The sequence below is a fragment of the Salmo salar genome, chromosome 11 (genome assembly GCF_965601325.2).
Source record: "Salmo salar chromosome 11, fSalSal1, whole genome shotgun sequence".
In the NCBI taxonomy this organism is placed as follows: Eukaryota; Metazoa; Chordata; class Actinopteri; order Salmoniformes; family Salmonidae; genus Salmo; species Salmo salar.
The window spans coordinates 36,291,693-36,313,282 of NC_138301.1; the positions used below are offsets into that span (position 1 = coordinate 36,291,693).

The 21,590-nt window shown below is 42.4% G+C and overlaps 1 protein-coding gene across 1 annotated transcript in view; it reads right to left on the bottom strand.

Moving 5' to 3' along the window:
* LOC106591559 (zinc finger protein basonuclin-1) overlaps positions 1-10,520 on the bottom strand; it is a 29,756-nt gene extending 19,236 nt beyond the window's left edge. Inside the window, exon 1 of the mRNA XM_045689439.2 lies at positions 10,160-10,520. Coding sequence (XP_045545395.2) covers positions 10,160-10,174 — 15 coding nt within the window. The 5' untranslated portion in view covers positions 10,175-10,520. The remainder of the gene's footprint in view (positions 1-10,159) is intronic.
* Positions 10,521-21,590: the final 11,070 nt, after the last annotated feature.

Here is a 21,590-nt window from a genome sequence, read left to right on the forward strand (position 1 = left end):
GACGAAGCGAAAACATCTTTTACAAAATATAGCAAATGTAATAAAAATAAAAAACAGAAATACCTTATTTAAATAAGTATTCAGACCCTTTGAAATGAGACTCAAAATTAAGCTCAGGTGCATCCTGTTTCCATTGATCATCCTTGAGATGTTTCTACAACTTGATTGGAGTCCACCTATGGTAAATTCAATTGATTGGACATGATTTAGAAAGGCACACACCTGTCTAGATAAGGTCCCACAGTTGACAGTGCATGTCAGAGCAAAAACTAAGCCATGAGGTGGAAGGAATTGTCCGGAGAGCACCGAGACAGATCTGGGGAAGGGTACCAAAACATTTCTGCAGCATTGAACACAGGTGCCTCTATTATTCTTAAATGGAAGATGTTTGGAACTACCAAGACTCTTCCTAGAGCTGACCGCCCAGCCAAACTGAACAATCGGGGGGAAAGGGCCTTGGTCAGGGAGGTGACTAAGAACCTGATGGTCACTCTGACAGAGCTCTAGAGTTTCTCTGTGGAGATGGGAGAACCTTCCAGAAGGACAACCATCTCTGCAGTACTCCACCAATCAGGCCTTTATGGTAGAGTGGCCAGACAGAAGCCACTCCTTAGTAAAAGGCACATGACAGGCCGCTTGGAGTTTGCCAAAAGGCACCCAAATACTTTCAGACCATGAGAAACAAGATTCTCTGGATGAAACCAAGATTGAACTCTTTGGCCTGAATGCCAGCGTCATATCTGGAGGAAACCTGGCACCATCCCTACGGTGAAGCATGATGGTGGCAGCATCATGCTGTGGGGATGTTTCTCAGTGGCAGGGACTGGGAGACTAGTCAGAATCGAGGCAGAGATGATCGGAGCAAAGTACAGACCTCAGGAAATTCAGACTGGGGTGAAGGTTTGCCTTCCAACAGGACAACAACCTTAAGCACACAGACAACGCAGGAGTGGCGTCGGGAGCAAGTCTCTGAATGTCCTTGAGTGGCCCAGCCAGAGCCCGGACTTGAACCTGATCGAACATCTCTGGAGAGACCAGACAATAGCCGTGCAGCAACGCTCCCCATCCAACCTGACAGAGCTAGAGAGGATCTGGAATGGTGTGGGCCACTCGTCATACCAAAGAAGACTCAAGGCTGTAATCGCTACAAAAAGGTGCTTCAATAAAGTACTGCGTAAAGGGTATGAATACTTATGTAAATGTGAAATTTCTGTTGTTGTTTTTTGTAAATTAGCAAACATTTCAAAAAACCTGTTTTTGCTTTGTCATTATGGGGTATTATGTGTGGGGGTGACTTGTTTTCTCTCTCTCTGTCTAATTCAAGGGGCTTTATTGGCATTGGAAACATATGTTAATATTGCCAAAGCAAGGGAAATGGATAAACAAAAGGGAAATAAACAATAAAAAGTGAACAGTAAATATTACTAACAAGTTCCAAAATAATAGAGACATTTCAAATGTCATTATGTCTCTCTCTCAATTAAAATCTGCTTATCTGAGTCAGGTAGGGTGAGAGTAGGGTGAGAATAGGGTGAGGCTGAGAAAGGCTGAGAAAGCAGCAGCAGCATACCATGACACCCCAAACCTGGGTGATAACATGGGTCTGTCGGTGTGTGTGTGTGTGTGTGTGTGTGTGTGTGTGTGTGTGCGTGCGTGTGTGTGTGCGTATGTGTGTGTGTGTGTGTGTGTGGAAAATACCTCTCCACACACTGACTCAAACCCACAGAGGGGAGGATATGGTTGAGCAGAATCACAGAGAACATATCATAAATCATCAAGCTAAGAAATACTTTGCGTGAGCAAACTTACAAGAACTATTTAATCAGATGGAATAGTACATTATTGGAGTTGCTATTCTATTTAAAAAAACATTATTTTGCTCTCGCAAACGGTTTCTTAGTGTGAGGAACAAGTCTCCCAACATGCTGTACACTTCATAGAGGTTTAATGGAGGTTTCATTTCATCATGTTTCATTGACAGTGATTCAGGGCAAATAAAACAAAACTTCCTATAAAGACCCATGCAGGCCAGAGTGTTAAATCCTCCAGTATGTCAGTTATTCACTATATTCAGACCCATGCAGGCCAGAGTGTTAAATCCTCCAGTATGTCAGTTATTCACTATATTCAGACCCATGCAGGCCAGAGTGTTAAATCCTCCAGTATGTCAGTTATTCACTATATTCAGACCCATGCAGGCCAGAGTGTTAAATCCTCCAGTATGTCAGTTATTCACTATATTCAGACCCATGCAGGCCAGAGTGTTAAATCCTCCAGTATGTCAGTTATTCACTATATTCAGACCCATGCAGGCCAGAGTGTTAAATCCTCCAGTATGTCAGTTATTCACTATATTCAGACCCATGCAGGCCAGAGTGTTAAATCCTCCAGTATGTCAGTTATTCACTATATTCAGACCCATGCAGGCCAGAGTGTTAAATCCTCCAGTATGTCAGTTATTCACTATATTCAGACCCATGCAGGCCAGAGTGTTAAATCCTCCAGTATGTCAGTTATTCACTATATTCAGACCCATGCAGGCCAGAGTGTTAAATCCTCCAGTATGTCAGTTATTCACTATATTCAGACCCATGCAGGCCAGAGTGTTAAATCATCCAGTATGTCAGTTATTCACTATATTCAGACCCATGCAGGCCAGAGTGTTAAATCATCCAGTATGTCAGTTATTCACTATATTCAGACCCATGCAGGCCAGAGTGTTAAATCCTCCAGTATGTCAGTTATTCACTATATTCAGACCCATGCAGGCCAGAGTGTTAAATCCTCCAGTATGTCAGTTATTCACTATATTCAGACCCATGCAGGCCAGAGTGTTAAATCCTCCAGTATGTCAGTTATTCACTATATTCAGACCCATGCAGGCCAGAGTGTTAAATCATCCAGTATGTCAGTTATTCACTATATTCAGACCCATGCAGGCCAGAGTGTTAAATCAATCCTCCAGTATGTCAGTTATTCACTATATTCAGTGTCTGGGAGTTCAGGGTCTATGTCCCTAGTCACTAGGGCCTAGTGGAACCTTATTCCTAATGTAGTGTACAGGGCCCGGTTCAAAAGTAGTGCACGATCTAGGGCCCTGTTCAAAAGTAGTGCACAATCTAGGGACTCAGAAATGGTCTCCAGTCACTTCTGCGTCACAGCCATAACATCCCTGACAGAAACATTTAAATTGTTCCTCTCCGGCTCGTAAAATAAATCCTGCCATATGTCCATAATATCCACACTGGTTTGGTTTATAGAGTCAACAGCAGTCAGTGGTTCAGAGCAAGACGGGAGGGAAGGGAACAGCTGTGGGGTGTGACAGTGTGTATTGACTGGGCCACGTTGGAATCATTTAGTGGAAAGCAAATCAATTAGGAGAGGATTGGTGCAGATTGCCACACAATGTGAAACTAGCTGTGCCTGTGCCAAGATGGTAAAGACTGGAATGGAATGGGATAAGAAATTCAACTGGCTGGCAAGGAACTGAGTGTACTAAACATTAGGAACTTTCCTGATATTGAGTTGCACCACCTTTTGCCCTCAGAACAACCTCAATTCCTTTGTGTGGTGGACCACTCATGATACACACGGGAAACGGTTGAGCGTGAAAAATCCAGCAGCGTTGTAGTTCTTGACACACTCAAACCGGTGTGCCTACCATACCCTGTTCAAAGGCTCTTCTTTAACCTGTCTCCTTCCCTTCATCTACACTGATTGAAGCGACATAAATAAGGGATCATACTGTAGCTTTTACCTGGTCAGTCTATGTCATGGAAAGAGCAGTGTTCCTAATGTTTTGTACACTCAGTATATGTATGTAGTATATTTATGGAGGATCTCTCTCTCCCTCTCCCATTTCAAAAGTGATAAGGCACACATACCTAATGCCCATTGTAGACCCATAGTATGTAGGATTATTTATTTTTTATCTCAAATGTGCAGAATTGTTTTTAAAGTTACAAGTTAACATTAAACAATCTATGTGTTCGGTAATAGAAATGCAGAGTGTTAGGCAAAACAATTAAGCAAAACTTCTGCTAAAAATGAGTGAATTGTTTCTGTTCAAATCTCTTCATATCATTTAATGCATGACACCATAAAAAGTAGATAAACCACATCACCTATCTGCATCAAATAAGACACTTTTAATTTGAAAGACATTTATTCAGATAAGATAGAAACATTGTTCTAATCTATCACGTTTATTTATATGGTGCAAAATAATCTATAAAAACCCAAGATATAGCACAGTGAAACCATCTGTAACAAACACTGACACACATTTTCCTCATATCTTCATTCCAGGCCAAAACTGCAGCCAAAATACAGAGCAGCCTGGTAGTACCAGGAACTAAGAAAGTCCTGCAGAATTCCTCTAATAAAACCAGACAGACTAGCACGGCGCAGCTACAGGAAATAGGATTTAGGAATACAGCAGTCTAGGAGGTCGCTGCGTGTAAAAAAAATAAAAATACCTGCAGCATTAAAACAAGTGGTCAAAAACCAGGAGATAAAACCAGGAGATAAAACCAGGAGATAAAAACCAGGAGCTAAAAACCAGGAGCTAAAAACCAGTGGCTAAAACCAGGAGCTAAAACCAGGAGCTAAAACCAGGAGATAAAACCAGTGGCTAAAACCAGGAGCTAAAACCAGGAGCTAAAACCAGTGGCTAAAACCAGGAGCTAAAACCAGGAGCTAATGGTTCACAGACAGAGGACTTCCTGCTTCTGAACATCTCAGTGTGTGTGAGTGTGTGTTACACATGCACAGAACATGGCCACATTCATAAATCATACGCCACTGAAACACATGTACGGCTGTGTGGCAGTTATAACGCTAAGCTAATTGATGACAAGTGTTGAGCTACTTAAAACAGACTGATATAAAGCTGTTATGTATGTAACACGACCCAGTGTGAACTTGAACACGTACGTCATCCCCTCTAAAATAAAAATAGCAGTAGTATTTCCATGGAGTGTTTTTATTAAAGGAATGACCCTATATCACAAAGTGACTGGGAAAACTGGGAAAGTCACCCAGTTAAAGGACATCTCCTAGACATGTTCACCAGCCTTTCTATCTGACACACAACTCACTTGGTTTAAAATCCAATAGCCCCATTTTGGACTGAAATAAAAGTTTTTTATTTTTTTACAGGATTCTGCTTTAAAAATAGGTTCAAAGATGAAAAGTGAGAGTTTGAACTCCTGTCCTGAGAGTGAAATGCGAGAGCAAAGCATGAGAAGCTAAGGCTCTGCTTGTGCAAGTAGTGACAGGCTGTGCTTTAGCCTATTAGGAGTCAATGGAGACCAAAGACAGCGTGAAAAACTCATTATTCCTCCTAATTCAGCAATCAATCAACAGAGCAAACACACACACACATGCAAGCACACACATACACACACACACACACACACACACACACACACACACACACACACACACACACACACACACACACACACACACATACACACGCAAGCACACACACACACACACACACACACACACACACACACACACACACACACACACACACACACACACACACACACACACACACACACACACATGCAAGCACACACACACATGCAAGCACACACACACCGCCAGTTTCAACACAACACCTGAAAACAAAAAGTTAGCCTCGTCTACGTAAAAAACACAAACCACAGATGAAGAAAAAGAAAAGCCACAACTTTTATTACTGGCTCCCCAGCAGTTCTAGCCATCCGTTAGAGGAGAGGAGAGAGAGACAGCGAGAGAGAGAGAGAGAGAGAGAGAGAGAGAGAGAGAGAGAGAGAGAGAGAGAGAGAGCGAGGGAGGGAGTGTATAGTAAATGAGAGGAACATGTTAGTACACTGCGTCGGAGAGAGTTTAGCTCCCAGCTACGCTCTGATTAATATCATATCTCCCCTCTCTCTCTCGCCTGCCTCTTGACAATCTTGTCACATCTGGCTGACAAATCCTCACAAGCCTCTCGGTGGCAGCGCAGGGCTGGGGTGGAGAGGGGCTCAAGGGGGCTGTAGGAGGGGGGTAGGCTGGGGCGCAGAGGGGCGGATCACGCCCTGGGACTGGCTGGAGGGGGTGCAGGCTGCAGCAGAAGCCCCTCGCTGACGGACCATCATGAAGCTAATGAAGCTGACTGGGCTGGCAGGCTGCAACCGCTGCACACACACACACACACACACACACACACACACACACACACACACACACACACACACACACACACACACACACACACACACACACACACACACACACACACACACACACACACACACACAGCAGCCCCGCTCAGAGGAGCCCAGCCCTGCTCTGTTCTGCCCTGGGGCCCTACAGCACTGAGACACACACTCACACTCACACCCAGAGAGAGAGAGAGAGAGCGAGAGAGAGAGAGAGAGAGAGAGAGAGAGAGAGAGAGAGAGAGAGAGAGAGAGTTAAGGAGAATGGGAACCAAGGGAAGAGAGGGAGAAAGAAATAGAGTCTGAGAGACAAAGAAGGAATAGAGAGAGAGACACAGGGAGATACAGAGAGAGAGAGAGAGAAAGAGAGACACAGAGAGACAGAGAAAGAGACACAGCGAGAGGAAGAGAGAAACAGAGAAATACAAAGAGACACAGAGAGAAAGAGACACACAGAGAGAAGGAGAGCTACACAGAGAGTCACATTATCATCCCACTCAGTTCAGAGGGTGAGGTGGAGCCAGTTCAGAGAGAGATAAGTCAACAGCCAGCTCACTAACACAGAACCAGAAATCTGTTTTCAATGGTTCCACTGAACATGTCAAGGAAATAAAAGGCATTTTCAAATACCATGGAGAGTAACTTGGTTGGCTTTGTTTTGTAATGATTAGATATGAACTCTGTTTAGAAACTATGTCTGTTTGCATACATGCCTTATTAATGCACATCCAAACATCTTATTCTGTAGACTGGAAGCATCTACCTGTGTCTACCTGATAGTTGTACAGTATTCAGCAGTTTTATTCAAGCACATTAATTTGATATTTTTTATTATTTGTTTTACCTTTATTTAAACAGGGAGTCACCATTGAGACCAGGGTCTCTTTCACTAGGGAGCCCTGCATATACAATTCATAAGACACAATCAAATCAAAATCAGATACAATGCAAAACAAGTAATTAAAATACACCACAACACAAATATTCAAGAAAAACAGTTACATTCCTCAATAAGAAGGTCCCCAGAACGGCACCAGAACATCCAATTGTAATATATTTTGTACTTGGTTCCAGCAATGAGGTGCTTTAAAACTAAAAGCGGCTTTACCTAGTTCAGTGGAGACCCGAGGAACCTCAAGAGTTAACCAACCCTGTATCTCATGTTTTATACTTTAACAACAACTTTAACAACAAAGTTAGGTAAGTTGGAAGCTTGTGCAGGAAACCTTTCTAAACAAAAAGAGAGTAATGACGTGCTCTAGGGGACTTTAATGAGGAGCAGCCAACCTTTTGATACAGGATGCAGTGGCGAGTATTAAAACTGTCACCTGTAATCAAAATTGGTATATGCTTCTATGTCGTGGCTTCAATATCATTTAGAGCAGTGATGTTTTTAATGAATAACCCATTCTTCTCTATTTAAAGTAGTGTCAAACATTTCTAACAGCCAAAGGATTCTCATAGCTTTTGTGTCCTGAGTGAGTTGTATTATGAAGTTATTTTCCTCGATTTACATCAGATATGACAGGTAAAAAACTGTTACCAAAACAGGTAAATGAAAGGACGTGCCACTGTAATTGCTATGTAAATGTGGTAGCACTTAACTGTCACTTTACAAGTTGATCTAATACATTTGTTGTATAATTATGCTAGTAACAACTATGTGTTAATAACATGTTTTAAACATGTTTTATAACAAAAACAACTCAAGTTCAACAGAACACTGTACCAGTGACAGCAACATGCTGAATTCTGGGTACAACATACATTTGAATATTAAAATTAGCAATATTAACTTAAATACAATAAACAGGCCAACAAAAATTATGTTCATCACAAAGAACTGTGGTAATGATACAATGCTGTTACTGTACAAACCAGTCTTGGATCAGATGGGACATATTTTGTGTTAAAGAAGTCTATTGGAGAGTTAATTCTCTATCACAAAAACAACGAGGAGACAGAAAAACACCAAGCAAGGCCATGTGAGTCAATAACAAAGACGGTATTAAATCTGCCGAGAAGCTTGAAGGACCTCTGTTTTTAGTTCTATATTCACCTGAAAGAAGTTAATATAATCAAGATTCCATTAAATACCTGTCACCTAGATTTAAAGGTCAGAACACAACACACACACACACTCTGCAGAACAAGATGTGGTTGTGGTGTGTTGTTCACACCGACAAACACAGAGAGACAGAGAGAAAGAGAGTAAGTGTTTGCTCCTAACAGCACCACACAGACACTTGTGCTAATTGTTACATTATGGCTGCAACAAAACATTAGGCTGCTCTTAAATTACATTCCACTAGTGAGTGGCCAGAAGCCAGCACACATAGAGAGGCAGACGGGGCTAAAGCAAGCATGCCTTAGCAGTCTTCTATACAGGGCTACACAGCAACAGACTAAGGTAGAGAGAGTGCTGGGAAACACACAGTAGTAATGAAACAAATGACAGGACCACTAAATAAACCCTCCACTGGGATAGACCAAATTCCAAGCAGCACCCAGTTAGAATAGAACAGAATGGAAACGTCTGTATAAACCAGCACTAACTTGGAAAGGAATAGAAGCATCTGTATAAATCAGCAATTCGTTCAAATGGAATAGAATAGCTTAGACAAATACACACAGGTCCCATGTGGCTTAGTTGCGGGTCATGGGTTCGATTCCAACGGGGGACCAGTATGAAAATGTACGAAAATGTATGCACTCACTACTGTAAGTTGGTCTGGGTAAGAGCATTTGCTAAATTACTAAAATGTAAATATTGAGTTAGAATATAATAGAACCATGTGGATAACTAGCCCTGAGTTGGAATAGAATAGAAACATGTGGATAACTAGCCCTGAGTTGGAATATAATAGAAACATGTGGATAACTAGCCCTGAGTTGGAATAGAATAGAAACATGTGGATAACTAGCCCTGAGTTGGAATAGAATAGAAACATGTGGATAACTAGCCCTGAGTTGGAATAGAATAGAAACATGTGGATAACTAGCCCTGAGTTGGAATATAATAGAAACATGTGGATAACTAGCCCTGAGTTGGAATAGAATAGAAACATGTGGATAACTAGCCCTGAGTTGGAATAGAATAGAAACATGTGGATAACTAGCCCTGAGTTGGAATATAATAGAAACATGTGGATAACTAGCCCCGAGTTGGAATATAATAGAAACATGTGGATAACTAGCCCCGAGTTGGAATATAATAGAAACATGTGGATAACTAGCCCTGAGTTGGAATAGAATAGAAACATGTGGATAACTAGCCCTGAGTTGGAATAGAATAGAAACATGTGGATAACTAGCCCTGAGTTGGAATAGAATAGAAACATGTGGATAACTAGCCCTGAGTTGGAATAGAATAGAAACGTGGATAACTAGCCCTGAGTTGGAATAGAATAGAAACATGTGGATAACTAGCCCTGAGTTGGAATAGAATAGAAACATGTGGATAACTAGCCCTGAGTTGGAATAGAATAGAAACATGTGGATAACTAGCCCCGAGTTGGAATATAATAGAATATATAACAGAGGAGGGCCTGTAGTCATATTGTCAGGTTAAAACAACTTCCTGCCTGGTTGGCTGCTTTAAAGTTCCTCCTTTTGTTTTAAGGGAGTTGCCGCAGTAAGTAAGCAGCGTCTTATGGCAGGTAAGGACAACATCTACCTCCCTCAGCAAGCATGGACACAGCCCGGCCAGGACGCATACATCAATCACCAAATGATTCACGTGGAAAAAAGAGATGAGAAATGATCTAGAAGTTACTGAATGCAAACCAGGCGTATTCTGTGAATAAACATGAATAATGACGGCATCAGCAAACGCTGGGAAACGAGAGCGCTACAACGATACACGTTTTTCTAATTTCTACCTCAGGAGCATGTAGCAAGATTTGGCGAAAGGAGAGAAAAGAGGAGAAGAATGTGGAAAAGAAATAAGACAAGATGTTTCTCACCTCAGCCATTGTCATTAGAGATAGGTTTCCAGGGTTACCGTGTAGTTTGCCATTCCCTGCGAGTCCTACAAAAGAACTGCCTCCAACTCTCCCGTCTGAACAAGTACTAATGCAAAAGAGCCATCACACGCCAGCACTCTGTCACACACACTCATACACACACACACACGCACACACACACATACACACACACTGTCCTCAACACTCACACCACATAAAAAAACTATAAACGTACTACTCACACACACACACCTTTTTTCCACTCTCTCTTCCTATGTTGCTGAGGACTGTCTCTAAACTACTCAAGATGTGCTCTGTAGAGTGTGTGTGTAAGTGTGTGTGTTGAAACCGGGCACAGGGGATTGGAATGAGATCCTCCCACTCTCCCACTCGGCATTCTCACCTCAGCTGCCTGCTCCCTCCCCAGCCAGCAGAGCAATCGCACAAACACACGCGCACCCACACACACACCCCCATAGTCACAGGGCAGCCCCCCTCACAGCTGGCTAGAAGAGGGCATGACACTCATCTTTCACAGAGATTTGATCAAAAGGAATCACAAAGGCTGGAGGCACTCCTAATGCAGTCAGGAGAGACTCTACCTCTCCCTCTCTCTTTCCTTTCCTCTCCCTCTCTCTCTCTCTCAGCCTGAGTAATGCTTTAAATCAATGCTGCCCCTCTCAGAGCAGAGAGCTCAGTCCAGCATGGTTGTGTGTGTTCACCTTAATGGAGCTCTGTGAACAGCCTCCATAACAAGTTGTGCCTTGTGCCGTCTGGAATGTGTCAGTCTCTGTGTTAAGTATTTCTTTAGGACAAAGCGCATTCATAATACTTCTGAAACATTATTGTCCCTACTCACTGACACATTTCTTCACACACCTTTCTGACAGAACACAAGGTAGAATAACTCCAAGTATTGTTATCAAGTCTTAGTCAGTTATCAATGATACAATTGACTCGCGCGCACACGCACACACACACACACACGCACACACCTTTGTTTTGACAGTGTATTGGACCTTAAGTCCACCTTATTCAAGAACATGATCATCCAAATAAATGTGCAGGAGTACATTTATCTTTGTGTGAATAATCAATTGCCTTTCTTTTTCCAATTATCATGATAAAAACAGGGACAAAATGTGTGTTCACTCATTCAGAAATGGCCCACAGTGACTGTTTCACATCAGTGTTAAGGGCTATTGTCTCATGGTGACACACTTAAACCATGTCAGAGAAAAATGCTAATGAAGCGTCTGACTGTTTCTTTTTTTGTTGCTTCAATTATGAGCCACTCACAGGGGTTAGAGGTCAGAGCACCCTGCAAAGTCTACTATAAGCAGAGTAGCCTAAAACTCTCTCTCTATCGCTCTCTCCTGTTTTTACACGTCTCTAATTCGCTCTTCCTCATTAACTCCTTCATCGTTTCAAATGTTCTCTCTCTCCTTTCTGTCTATCTCCTTTCATCTCTTTGTTCTCCTTTGTCAATGTATTTTATTTTACTTTGTCTCTCTGTCTGTGTCTCTCTCTCTCTCTGTCTCTCCCTCTCTCAGAGAAAGCTCTCTCCTGCTGCAGATCTTAGCCATTAGGGGCGTCTGCTAATCCACAAATTACACAGCAAGTTTAAACAGGTATGCTGTTGCTGCCTCTGTCTGTCTGTCTGTCTGTCTGTCTGTCTGTCTGTCTGTCTGTCTGTCTGTCTGTCTGTCTGTCTGTCTGTCTGTCTGTCTGTCTGTCTGTCTGTCTGTCTGTCTGTCTGTCTGTCTGTCTGTCTGTCTGTCTGTCTGTCTGTCTGTCTGTCTGTCTGTCTGTCTGTCTGTCTGTCTGTCTGTCTGTCTGTCTGTCTGTCCTACCTGTGCTTTGTTAGCTACCAGCGGAGGAGAGGAGAGAGTTTCTACCAGGAAAATAAATCACTCAAATGCTAAACATCTCAGGCCGCATTTTTTTTAATACAAGCATTAAGTATAAATCTAAGTATTTACAGAATTTGCAGAGAGCGTCTGGGACGGTAACTGATTAAACCTATCTAATAACCCTTGAAGTTGGATATTAACCCTCCATTACTTTCACACATGACATCAAAGCTTTTCTGATTTGTGAATAAGCCCAAATGTTATGAGGTTATTACACATGGATCAGGAGAGATAGTCAATCAGGCATGCAACGCGGGGTGGAGGCGCTTCAGTCCTTCTTCCCCATCAGGGAGATACATATGCCTGGAACTCTTCATTTATTCCTTACCTAGGGGATGCATACCAAACAGACAGACAGACGGACGGATGGACACAGAGACCTGGGTTGGATTATGAGGTCCTGCTGGTTGGTTAGATTGCTGTTCTACGGTAGGCTAGAACCGCTGTTGCCGTATGCACACCCCAAGGGCGGCGGAACGGAGGAGGCTCCCGCTAAAACCACAGTAAATAAACACCATGTGCAGAGAAAGAGGTCACGCTGTTATTTATATGTTGGCGTTTTGGTTTCCGAAAAGAATCATAATAATGCTTGAGGATGAGTTGTGTTGGTATGAATGTTTGGCTTGGACTTGAAAATATCAATGGTTTATTTGAGACAACTTGACCATAGCCTTGTTTTTGTACAAATAAAATAAAATAAACCCATAAACATTTAAATCAGTATTAGATTTAGTTTGTTAAGGTGACAGAATCTTTGTACATTTTTTCAGCGCTGGTTTTCTAAACAATATTTATTTTGTTTCTCCTCATAGTGAAACATTGAAGTGGATTACCTAAGTGGCATCTTACTGTGAAAAGCTAACAAAACGTAATTTTTTTACATGGCAAAAATAGAACTAATTCGACATGAAATGTGAGGTGAAATAATCCACGTGTATTATTCAATGAAACAATGATTACTGATTATTCTCTCTGCTGTATCATAATGAACCAAAACAGAAAGGAAGTGCCTATCAGAAGACTTCTGTCTCAGGTTTTGGTCAGCTGTGCTATAGAAAGTCTACGTTGTCTGTCTCAGATGTTGAAAATCTCTCTCTTTCTCTCTGTGAAGCGCCTGCTTATGGGGCGTCAATACAACATCAGCTTGTGGGAGCTGTGTATAGAATGTGTTTCCTGACTGATTATGGGAGCTGTGTATAGAATGTGTTTCCTGACTGATTATGGGAGCTGTGTATAGAATGTGTTTCCTGTCTGATTATGGGAGCTGTGTATAGAATGTGTTTCCTGTCTGATTATGGGAGCTGTGTATAGAATGTGTTTCCTGTCTGATTATGGGAGCTGTGTATAGAATGTGTTTCCTGTCTGATTATGGGAGCTGTGTATAGAATGTGTTTCCTGTCTGATTATGGGAGCTGTGTATAGAATTTGTTTCCTGACTGATTATGGGAGCTGTGTATAGAATGTGTTTCCTGTCTGATTATGGGAGCTGTGTATAGAATGTGTTTCCTGTCTGATTATGGGAGCTGTGTATAGAATGTGTTTCCTGTCTGATTATGGGAGCTGTGTATAGAATGTGTTTCCTGTCTGATTATGGGAGCTGTGTATAGAATGTGTTTCCTGTCTGATTATGGGAGGTGTGTATAGAATATGTTTCCTGTCTGATTATGGGAGCTGTGTATAGAATGTGTTTCCTGTCTGATTATGGGAGCTGTGTATAGAATGTGTTTCCTGTCTGATTATGGGAGCTGTGTATAGAATGTGTTTCCTGACTGATTATGGGAGCTGTGTATAGAATGTGTTTCCTGTCTGATTATGGGAGCTGTGTATAGAATGTGTTTCCTGTCTGATTATGGGAGCTGTGTATAGAATGTGTTTCCTGTCTGATTATGGGAGCTGTGTATAGAATGTGTTTCCTGACTGATTATGGGAGCTGTGTATAGAATGTGTTTCCTGTCTGATTATGGGAGCTGTGTATAGAATGTGTTTCCTGTCTGATTATGGGAGCTGTGTATAGAATGTGTTTCCTGTCTGATTATGGGAGCTGTGTATAGAATGTGTTTCCTGTCTGATTATGGGAGCTGTGTATAGAATGTGTTTCCTGTCTGATTATGGGAGCTGTGTATAGAATGTGTTTCCTGTCTGATTATGGGAGCTGTGTATAGAATGTGTTTCCTGTCTGATTATGGGAGCTGTGTATAGAATGTGTTTCCTGTCTGATTATGGGAGCTGTGTATAGAATGTGTTTCCTGACTGATTATGGGAGCTGTGTATAGAATTTGTTTCCTGTCTGATTAAGGCTCTGTATGTTATAAAAGGCAGGTCGTGTCCTCCAGGTAGTCACTAGATGACTATGTCTGAAGGAACTAAAACGTCAGTAGTCGTTCTATAAAAGACAAAAGTGGCAATACATGAGCTACTTATACCTAAACTAGGGTTAGACTTCTGATTATTAGTAGGATGAAGGTAAATACTAGAGGAAGGGTTCTTTCATATTTGTGCTTATAAAGTGCCAAAGTACTTCCCTTCTCTCTGTAATGACCAGGTAGTGACGACCGAGTCCTCCTGAACCAGGCTGGACCTGTCCAGACACAGCCAGGTGGAACGAACTGGAGTGGCTTGTTCTGAAGAGCTGTGTGTGTGGGTTGTGTGTGTGTCTGTCACGTCCTGACCAGTATAGGGGTTATTTGTATTTGTAGGTTGGTCAGGACGTGGCAGAGGGTATTTGTTTTATGTGGTTCGGGGGTTATGTGTATTGTAGAGGGGTGTTTTATTTATGTATTCTGGGGTTTTGGTGTATGTTCTGGTTTTTGTATTCTAGGTTTTTCTAGTGTGTGTATTTATTTGTTGGTCCGTGTGGCTCTCGATCAGGAACAGCTGTTCATCGTTGTTCCTGATTGAGAGCCATATTTAAGAGCTTGTGTTCACCTGTTTGTTTGTGGGTAGTTGATTTTGCACTGCTAGTATTCATCCTGTAAAACTGTTGGTTTGTTGTTCTTTGTTTTCTGTGTTCACATTTATTTAATAAATTATAATGATGAGCACGCAACCCGCTGCGCCTTGGTCCTCTCTCTTCTACGACAGCCGTGACAGTGTCCTTGTGTGTCTGCAGTTAACGTAATCTACCATGTGTATCTATCCTGTGTGTGTGTGCATCTGCCTTTACTTTAGCTGACAGTAAAAAGGGTAGAGGAGAAGCCATTACCCACAGCCACTCAGCCGGACTGGCCTCTGGCTACATCCAGCAGCCTCTGTGGTACCAGGCCCCGACCGTCACCTCCCCAAATGGCAGGCGTTTACCTGTCATGCCCGGTCATTACTCAATAAACACTCTCGCATCCACGGTCACTTTAAAATCACATTACAGAGGACAGAGAGAGGCTAAGAGAGCCTGGGTGTCTCCCAAATGGCACCCTATTCCTATGGGCCCTGGTCGAAAGTAGTGCACTATATAGGGAATAGGGTGCCATTTGGGCCGCAACCTAAGAGAGCCTGAGTTCACTTCAAATTAGGCTTTAAACAGACGTGTCAGTGGTTGGGCTGGAAGATATTTAGTGGGGAAACAGGGCATGTGTATGAGCGTGTCCAATACAGCTTAGTTTGTTGAATGTTCGGTGAGTGATAAGATGGGTTTAGTCGTTAACAATCACTCCATGTATGCAAAAGAGCACAACACACTGGTGTAGGTGTGTGTGGACGGTTTTAAAGTGTGCTTGTGTGTGTGTGTGTGTGTGTGTGTGTGTGTGTGTGTGTGTGTGTGTTTGTTCATGGTGGTTTAATGAAGACCAGTTTAATCTAAAGCAGTGAGAGTAAAAGCATGGATGGTCTCTAAGTGCACTTCAAATGTAGGTTTAGAGCACCTGTTTTAACATTGAACTAGAGAAATATATCAACTACGTGAGTTGCTTCAGTGAAAGGGAAGAACATTCTGATAGATCTGATACTTATTTCAATATTTTAGACTAAATGCAGCCCATTAAAACTCTCTAAAGATAAATAATACTATTGATTACTGTCAACAATGTAATTGTAACAGAAACGTCAATTACTATTAAACACTTAATATTTAGCATCTATTCTATAGTGTCAACCACCTTGTTTGGAGAACAAAAATGTTGTGATGAAAATCTGATGCTTTACTTATTTCCGTTATCCCTCCGCCATTACAATAATGTTCCCCTCGCTGCCAATCAAGGTTTTGGACTGGAACCCTCAGAGAGCTGTGGACAGCCGTCTGGCTCATATGTGAGGGTGACTGATGCAAACCATGTGTCTGTCTGTTCTATCGGCCGTTGAGAGAGTGTGAAGGGATCCTAACATGGGGCTCACCTGCAGGAAAACACATTAGCAGAAACAAAAACAACTCACACGCAGAGAGAGAGAAAGACAGAGAGAGTGAAGGGATATAGAGAGAAAGATAGAAGGGATAGAGTAAGATAGAGAGAAGGGATAGAGAGAGAGAGAGAGAGAGAGAGAGAGAGAGAGAGAGAGAGAGAGAGAGAGAGAGAGAGAGAGACAGAGAGAGCTGGCTTCACTGTCTATTATTGTGTCAGATTAAAAAGCATTACTTGGCTGAAGTGGAACCATTGCGCTCCAAACCTACTGTTGAGAGAGTTAGTTTCTTTGTTTGGGGGTAATACTCACATGTGAGTGATGCCTGATCCTAAATGTAGCCCTATACCACCGATGCACCCTATGCTGTTGTTGTGATTGTTGGCTGCATGGCTGCACCTCATGTTGTTTGAAGTGCTTCCTACTCCTCTCCTCTATAGTTAGTTTGTTGTCCCATGTTAGAATCAATCTCACAGACCCCCCCGATCAGATCACGAAGGAGAATAGAGAGAGATTAATAAAGCCACTCCCCGTCCTTCTCATCCCTCATCTCTCCATCCTTCTATTTCTCCATCCCGTGAGTCTAGTATTGATCAGGCTTGTGGGGCATTAGAGGCAGGGGGAAGATGCTTTTATGATAATCTCTGTCAGGCGCAGCGAGCACCGGACAGTAATGGCTGCATTAGACCCCCATCCCCTTTCCACCCGACACCTTGCCTGTTCTCCTAGGACCGGCTGTTTGCATTACAACACTGTGTTAATGGGCTCTTTAGTGGCCGGGGGGTGGGGGGTGGTTGGGCTTGTTGAGAGACATAGGAAACTTTACAGGAGTTTCCAGTACAGGAGAAGAGCAGAGAGCAAGGAGCCATTGGGAGTGTCCAGAGAGAGAATGAGTGAAGTGCATTATGGGACGGAATGTTTTGCCTGCGATGCCATTGGTTGATGGGGAAACTGGGAAGTGGATGAGTGGAGAGGGGAGGATATGTCTGGATCAGTGCAGACGCAGACAAACGGCTGATCAATATTTCTTACCCTCCCTCCCTTTCTCACTCTGCCCCATCTCTCGCTCCGTCTCTCTTGCACTCTTTTTTTCTCCCTTTCACCCTCACATATTTCACCAGGCAGGTCTTAGGGGGTGAAGCCTGGGGAAACATTACCTGCCCTACCCTGCCTGACTGCCTGCTTGGCTGGAGGGAAAACAGACTACTGGGGGAAAAGAACGAGAGAAAAAAGACAGAAGAGAGACACCTGGACACCATCAGTCTCAGCCAAGGTAAACATCTTCGACATTCCTCCTGGCACACTGGCCTGCCGGGGTTAAAGGTCATGATGACAAACGAGTGACCCAGGAGCCCTGAGAGGCTGACAGAGGGGAGAGGCAGGAGAGGGGAGCCTCTGGAATCTCTCAGTTGGGGGACGGCCAGGGAGGGGACGGGGGACAACAAGTAGCATTCATTGGGCCAGGGATTTAGGGGTTAGGAGCCAGGGTTAGGAACCAGGACAGGGCAACATAGTCTATAGGGGCCAGCACTCAGGGGCTTAGCCTGTGACCTTCACACCTCAGACTGCCTTAGCCACCTTTATATATATATATATATATATATATATATATATATCTTCCTTACACTCTCTACTGTAAGGGCCTGTGGCCCTCAGAAAGTCTCTCTCTTTCTCTCTCTCCCTCTCACACATCTCCATCTCTCTTTCTACCTCTGTATATTTTTCCTTATGTCCCAACTAGAGGTCGACCGATTAATCGGAATGGCCGATTAATTAGGGGCGATTTCAAGTTTTCATAACAAATCGGAAATCGGTATTTTTGTACGCCGATTTGGCCATTTTTTTAGACCTTTATTTAACTAGGCAAGTCAGTTAAGAACACATTCTTATTTTCAATGACGGCCTAGGAACGGTGGGTTAACTGCCTTGTTCAGGGGCAGAACGACAGATTTTTACCTTGTCAGCTCGGGGATTCAATCTTGCAACCTTATGGTTAACTAGTCCAACGCTCTAACCACCTGCTTTACATTGCACTCCACGAGGAGCCTGCCTGTTACGCGAATGCATCAAGAAGCCAAGGTAAGTTGCTAGCTAGCATTAAACTTATCTTATAAAAAACAATCAATCAATCATAATCATTAGTTAACTACACATGGTTGATGATATTACTAGTTTATCTAGCCTGTCCTGCGTTGCATATAATCGCTTAGGTACACGTTGCTCCAACCATAAACATCAATGCCTTTCTTAACATCAATACACAAGCATATATTTTTTAACCTGCATATTTAGCTAATATTGCCTGCTAACATGAATTTCTTTTAACTAGGGAAAATGTGTCACTTCTCTTGTAAACAGAGTCAGGGTATATGCAGCAGTTTGGGCCGCCTGGCTCGTTGCGAACTGTGAAGACTATTTCTTCCTAACAAAGACAGCCGACTTCGACAAACGGGGGATGATTTAACAAAAGTGCATTTGCAAATAAAGCACAATCGTTGCACAACTGTACCTAACCATAAACATCAATGCCTTTCTTAAAATCAATACACAGAAGTATATATTTTTAAACCTGCATATTTAGCTAAAAGAAATCCAGGTTAGCAGGCAATATTAACCAGGTGAAATTGTGTCATTTTGCGTTCATTGCACGAAGAGTCAGGGTGTATGCAATATTTGGGCTGCCTGGCTTGTTGCGAACTAATTTGCCAGAACTTTACGTAATTATGACATAACATTGAAGGTTGTGCAATGTAACAGGAATATTTAGACTTAGGGATGCCACCCATTAGATAAAATACAGAACGGTTCCGTATTTCACTGACAGGAAAAACTACTTTTTTCGAGATGATAGTTTCCGGATTCGACCATATTAATGACCTAAGGCTTGTATTTCAGTGTGTTATTATGTTATAATTAAGTCTATGATTTGATAGAGCAGTCTGACTGAGCGATGGTAGGCAGCAGCAGGCTCGTAAGCGTTTATTCAAACAGCACTTTCGTGCGTTTGCCAGCAGCCCTTCGCAATGCATTGCGCTGTTTATGACTTCAAGCCTGTCAACTCCCAAGATTAGGCTGGTGTAACAGATGTGAAATCGCTAGCTAGTTAGCCGGGTGTGCGCTAATAGCGTTTCAAACGTCACTCGCTCTGAGACCTGGAGTAGTTTTTCCCCTTGCTCTGCATGGGTAACGCTGCTTCGAGGGTGGCTGTTGTCGATGTGTTCCTTGTTCGAGCCCAGGTAGGAGCGAGGAAAGGGACGGAAGCTATACTGTTACACTGGCAATTCTAAAGTGCCTATAAGAACATCCAATAGTCAAAGGTATATGAAATACAAATCGTATAGAGAGAAATAGTCCTATAATTCCTATAATAACTACAACCTAAAACTTCTTAACTGGGAATATTGAAGACTCATGTTAAAAGGAACCACCAGCTTTCATATGTTCTCATGTTCTGAGCAAGGAACTTAAACGTTAGCATTTTTACATGGCACATATTGCACTTTTACTTTCTTCTCCAACACTTTGTTTTTGCATTATTTAAACCAAATTGAACATGTTCATTATTTATTTGACGCTAAATTGATTTTATTGATGTATTATATTAAGTTAAAATAAGTGTTCATTCAGTATTGTTGTAATTGTCATTATTACAAATAAATAAATGTAAAAAAAAACAAAAAAAATTGGCCGATTAATCGGCATCGGCTTTTTGGCCCTCCAATAATCGGGATCGGCGTTGAAAAATCATAATCGGTCGACCTCTAGTCCCAACCTTCCTCCCTCCTCTCTCTCTCTACATCCCACACAGTGATGTGGACCTCCAGGCAGGGATGGCTCTCCCCTTGTGACATCACATACGGCCTGAGGACTGCAATGGCAAGTAGTTTAACTATGCTGGTCTCCTGCAACTTCACGTTAGGGCTCCTTTGTTAACTCTTCTATATGTAAGTTACCGCTACACGCAAGCTATACTATTAATCAGGGGTTGCACTTATGAGTTTAATGGAGACTCTTTAAAACTGTCAAGGTTGTCAAGGGAAGAAAGTATTGTGAGAGTAAATCCCAGAGATGCGGAGGAAAGAGATGAAGAGGGTGTCAATTTGAACCAACGAGACACATTTCAGCCCGAGTGCTGATCTAATATGAAGTCAGCTACAGCTTGGCAGCGTGTAACAACAATATTTAATGAGAAATGAATGGTGAATATGCGCAGGAAGGCAGGGTGGTGATAAGAACCAACTGGAAACAGACAGGCTTTCCTCCACACAGGTGTCAACCATCCACATGCTAGCTAGCTAATCACATCTGTTAGCGTAAAGCTAAGATACAGTACTGGAATGGCTAACGGTATGAGGCTCGCATAAAGCACATGATACTGTAATAATAACTAATAGCATAAGGCTAAGGTACTGACACTTCACATAAAACTAAGATACTGCAATTACTTTTAGCCTAAAGCTAAACATTTCTGTAGCCTAATTACTGTTAGCTTGAAGCGAAGATACTGTAATAAGTGTTAGCATAAAGTGTAGCTACTATAATAACTGTTAACTTAAAGCTAAGATACTGTCAAGACTATTAGCATAAAGCTAAGATTCCGTAATAACAATTAGCATCAAGCTAAGGTCAGTGGTGTAAAGAAACTTAAGTCGTTCTTTTGTGGTATCTGCACTAGGGTTGTCACAATACCAGTATTGTGGCAAGGAAGCAAAACATGAAGCGGACTGAATTTCCTGAGGAAAACAATCATAATGTTGGAAACAAGCAGCCTTATGTTGTCACCCAGAATCACATTTATTTTCCAAGCTGTAGCTGTAAGGGTGCGTGCTGGTGGCAGGGAAGTCAGGCGCAGGAGAATGAACTTGGTATAAAACAGAGCAGTTTAATAAGTGCTCAAAACTCCGAAAAACCAAAACATACAAAATAAAATAAGTGGGTACAAAACCCGTCACACACCAGAACATATCTTGCACAAAGCTTACAAACAAACAATCACCGACAAGGACAATGAGGGGAACAGAGGGTTAAATACACAACATGTAATGAATGGGATTGGAAACAGGTGTGATACAAGACAAGACAAAACCAAAGGAAAATTAAAAGAGGATCAGCGATGGCTAGAAGGTTGGCGACTTCGACCGCCGAACGTCGCCCGAACAAGGAGGGACCAACTTCGGCGGAAGTCGTGA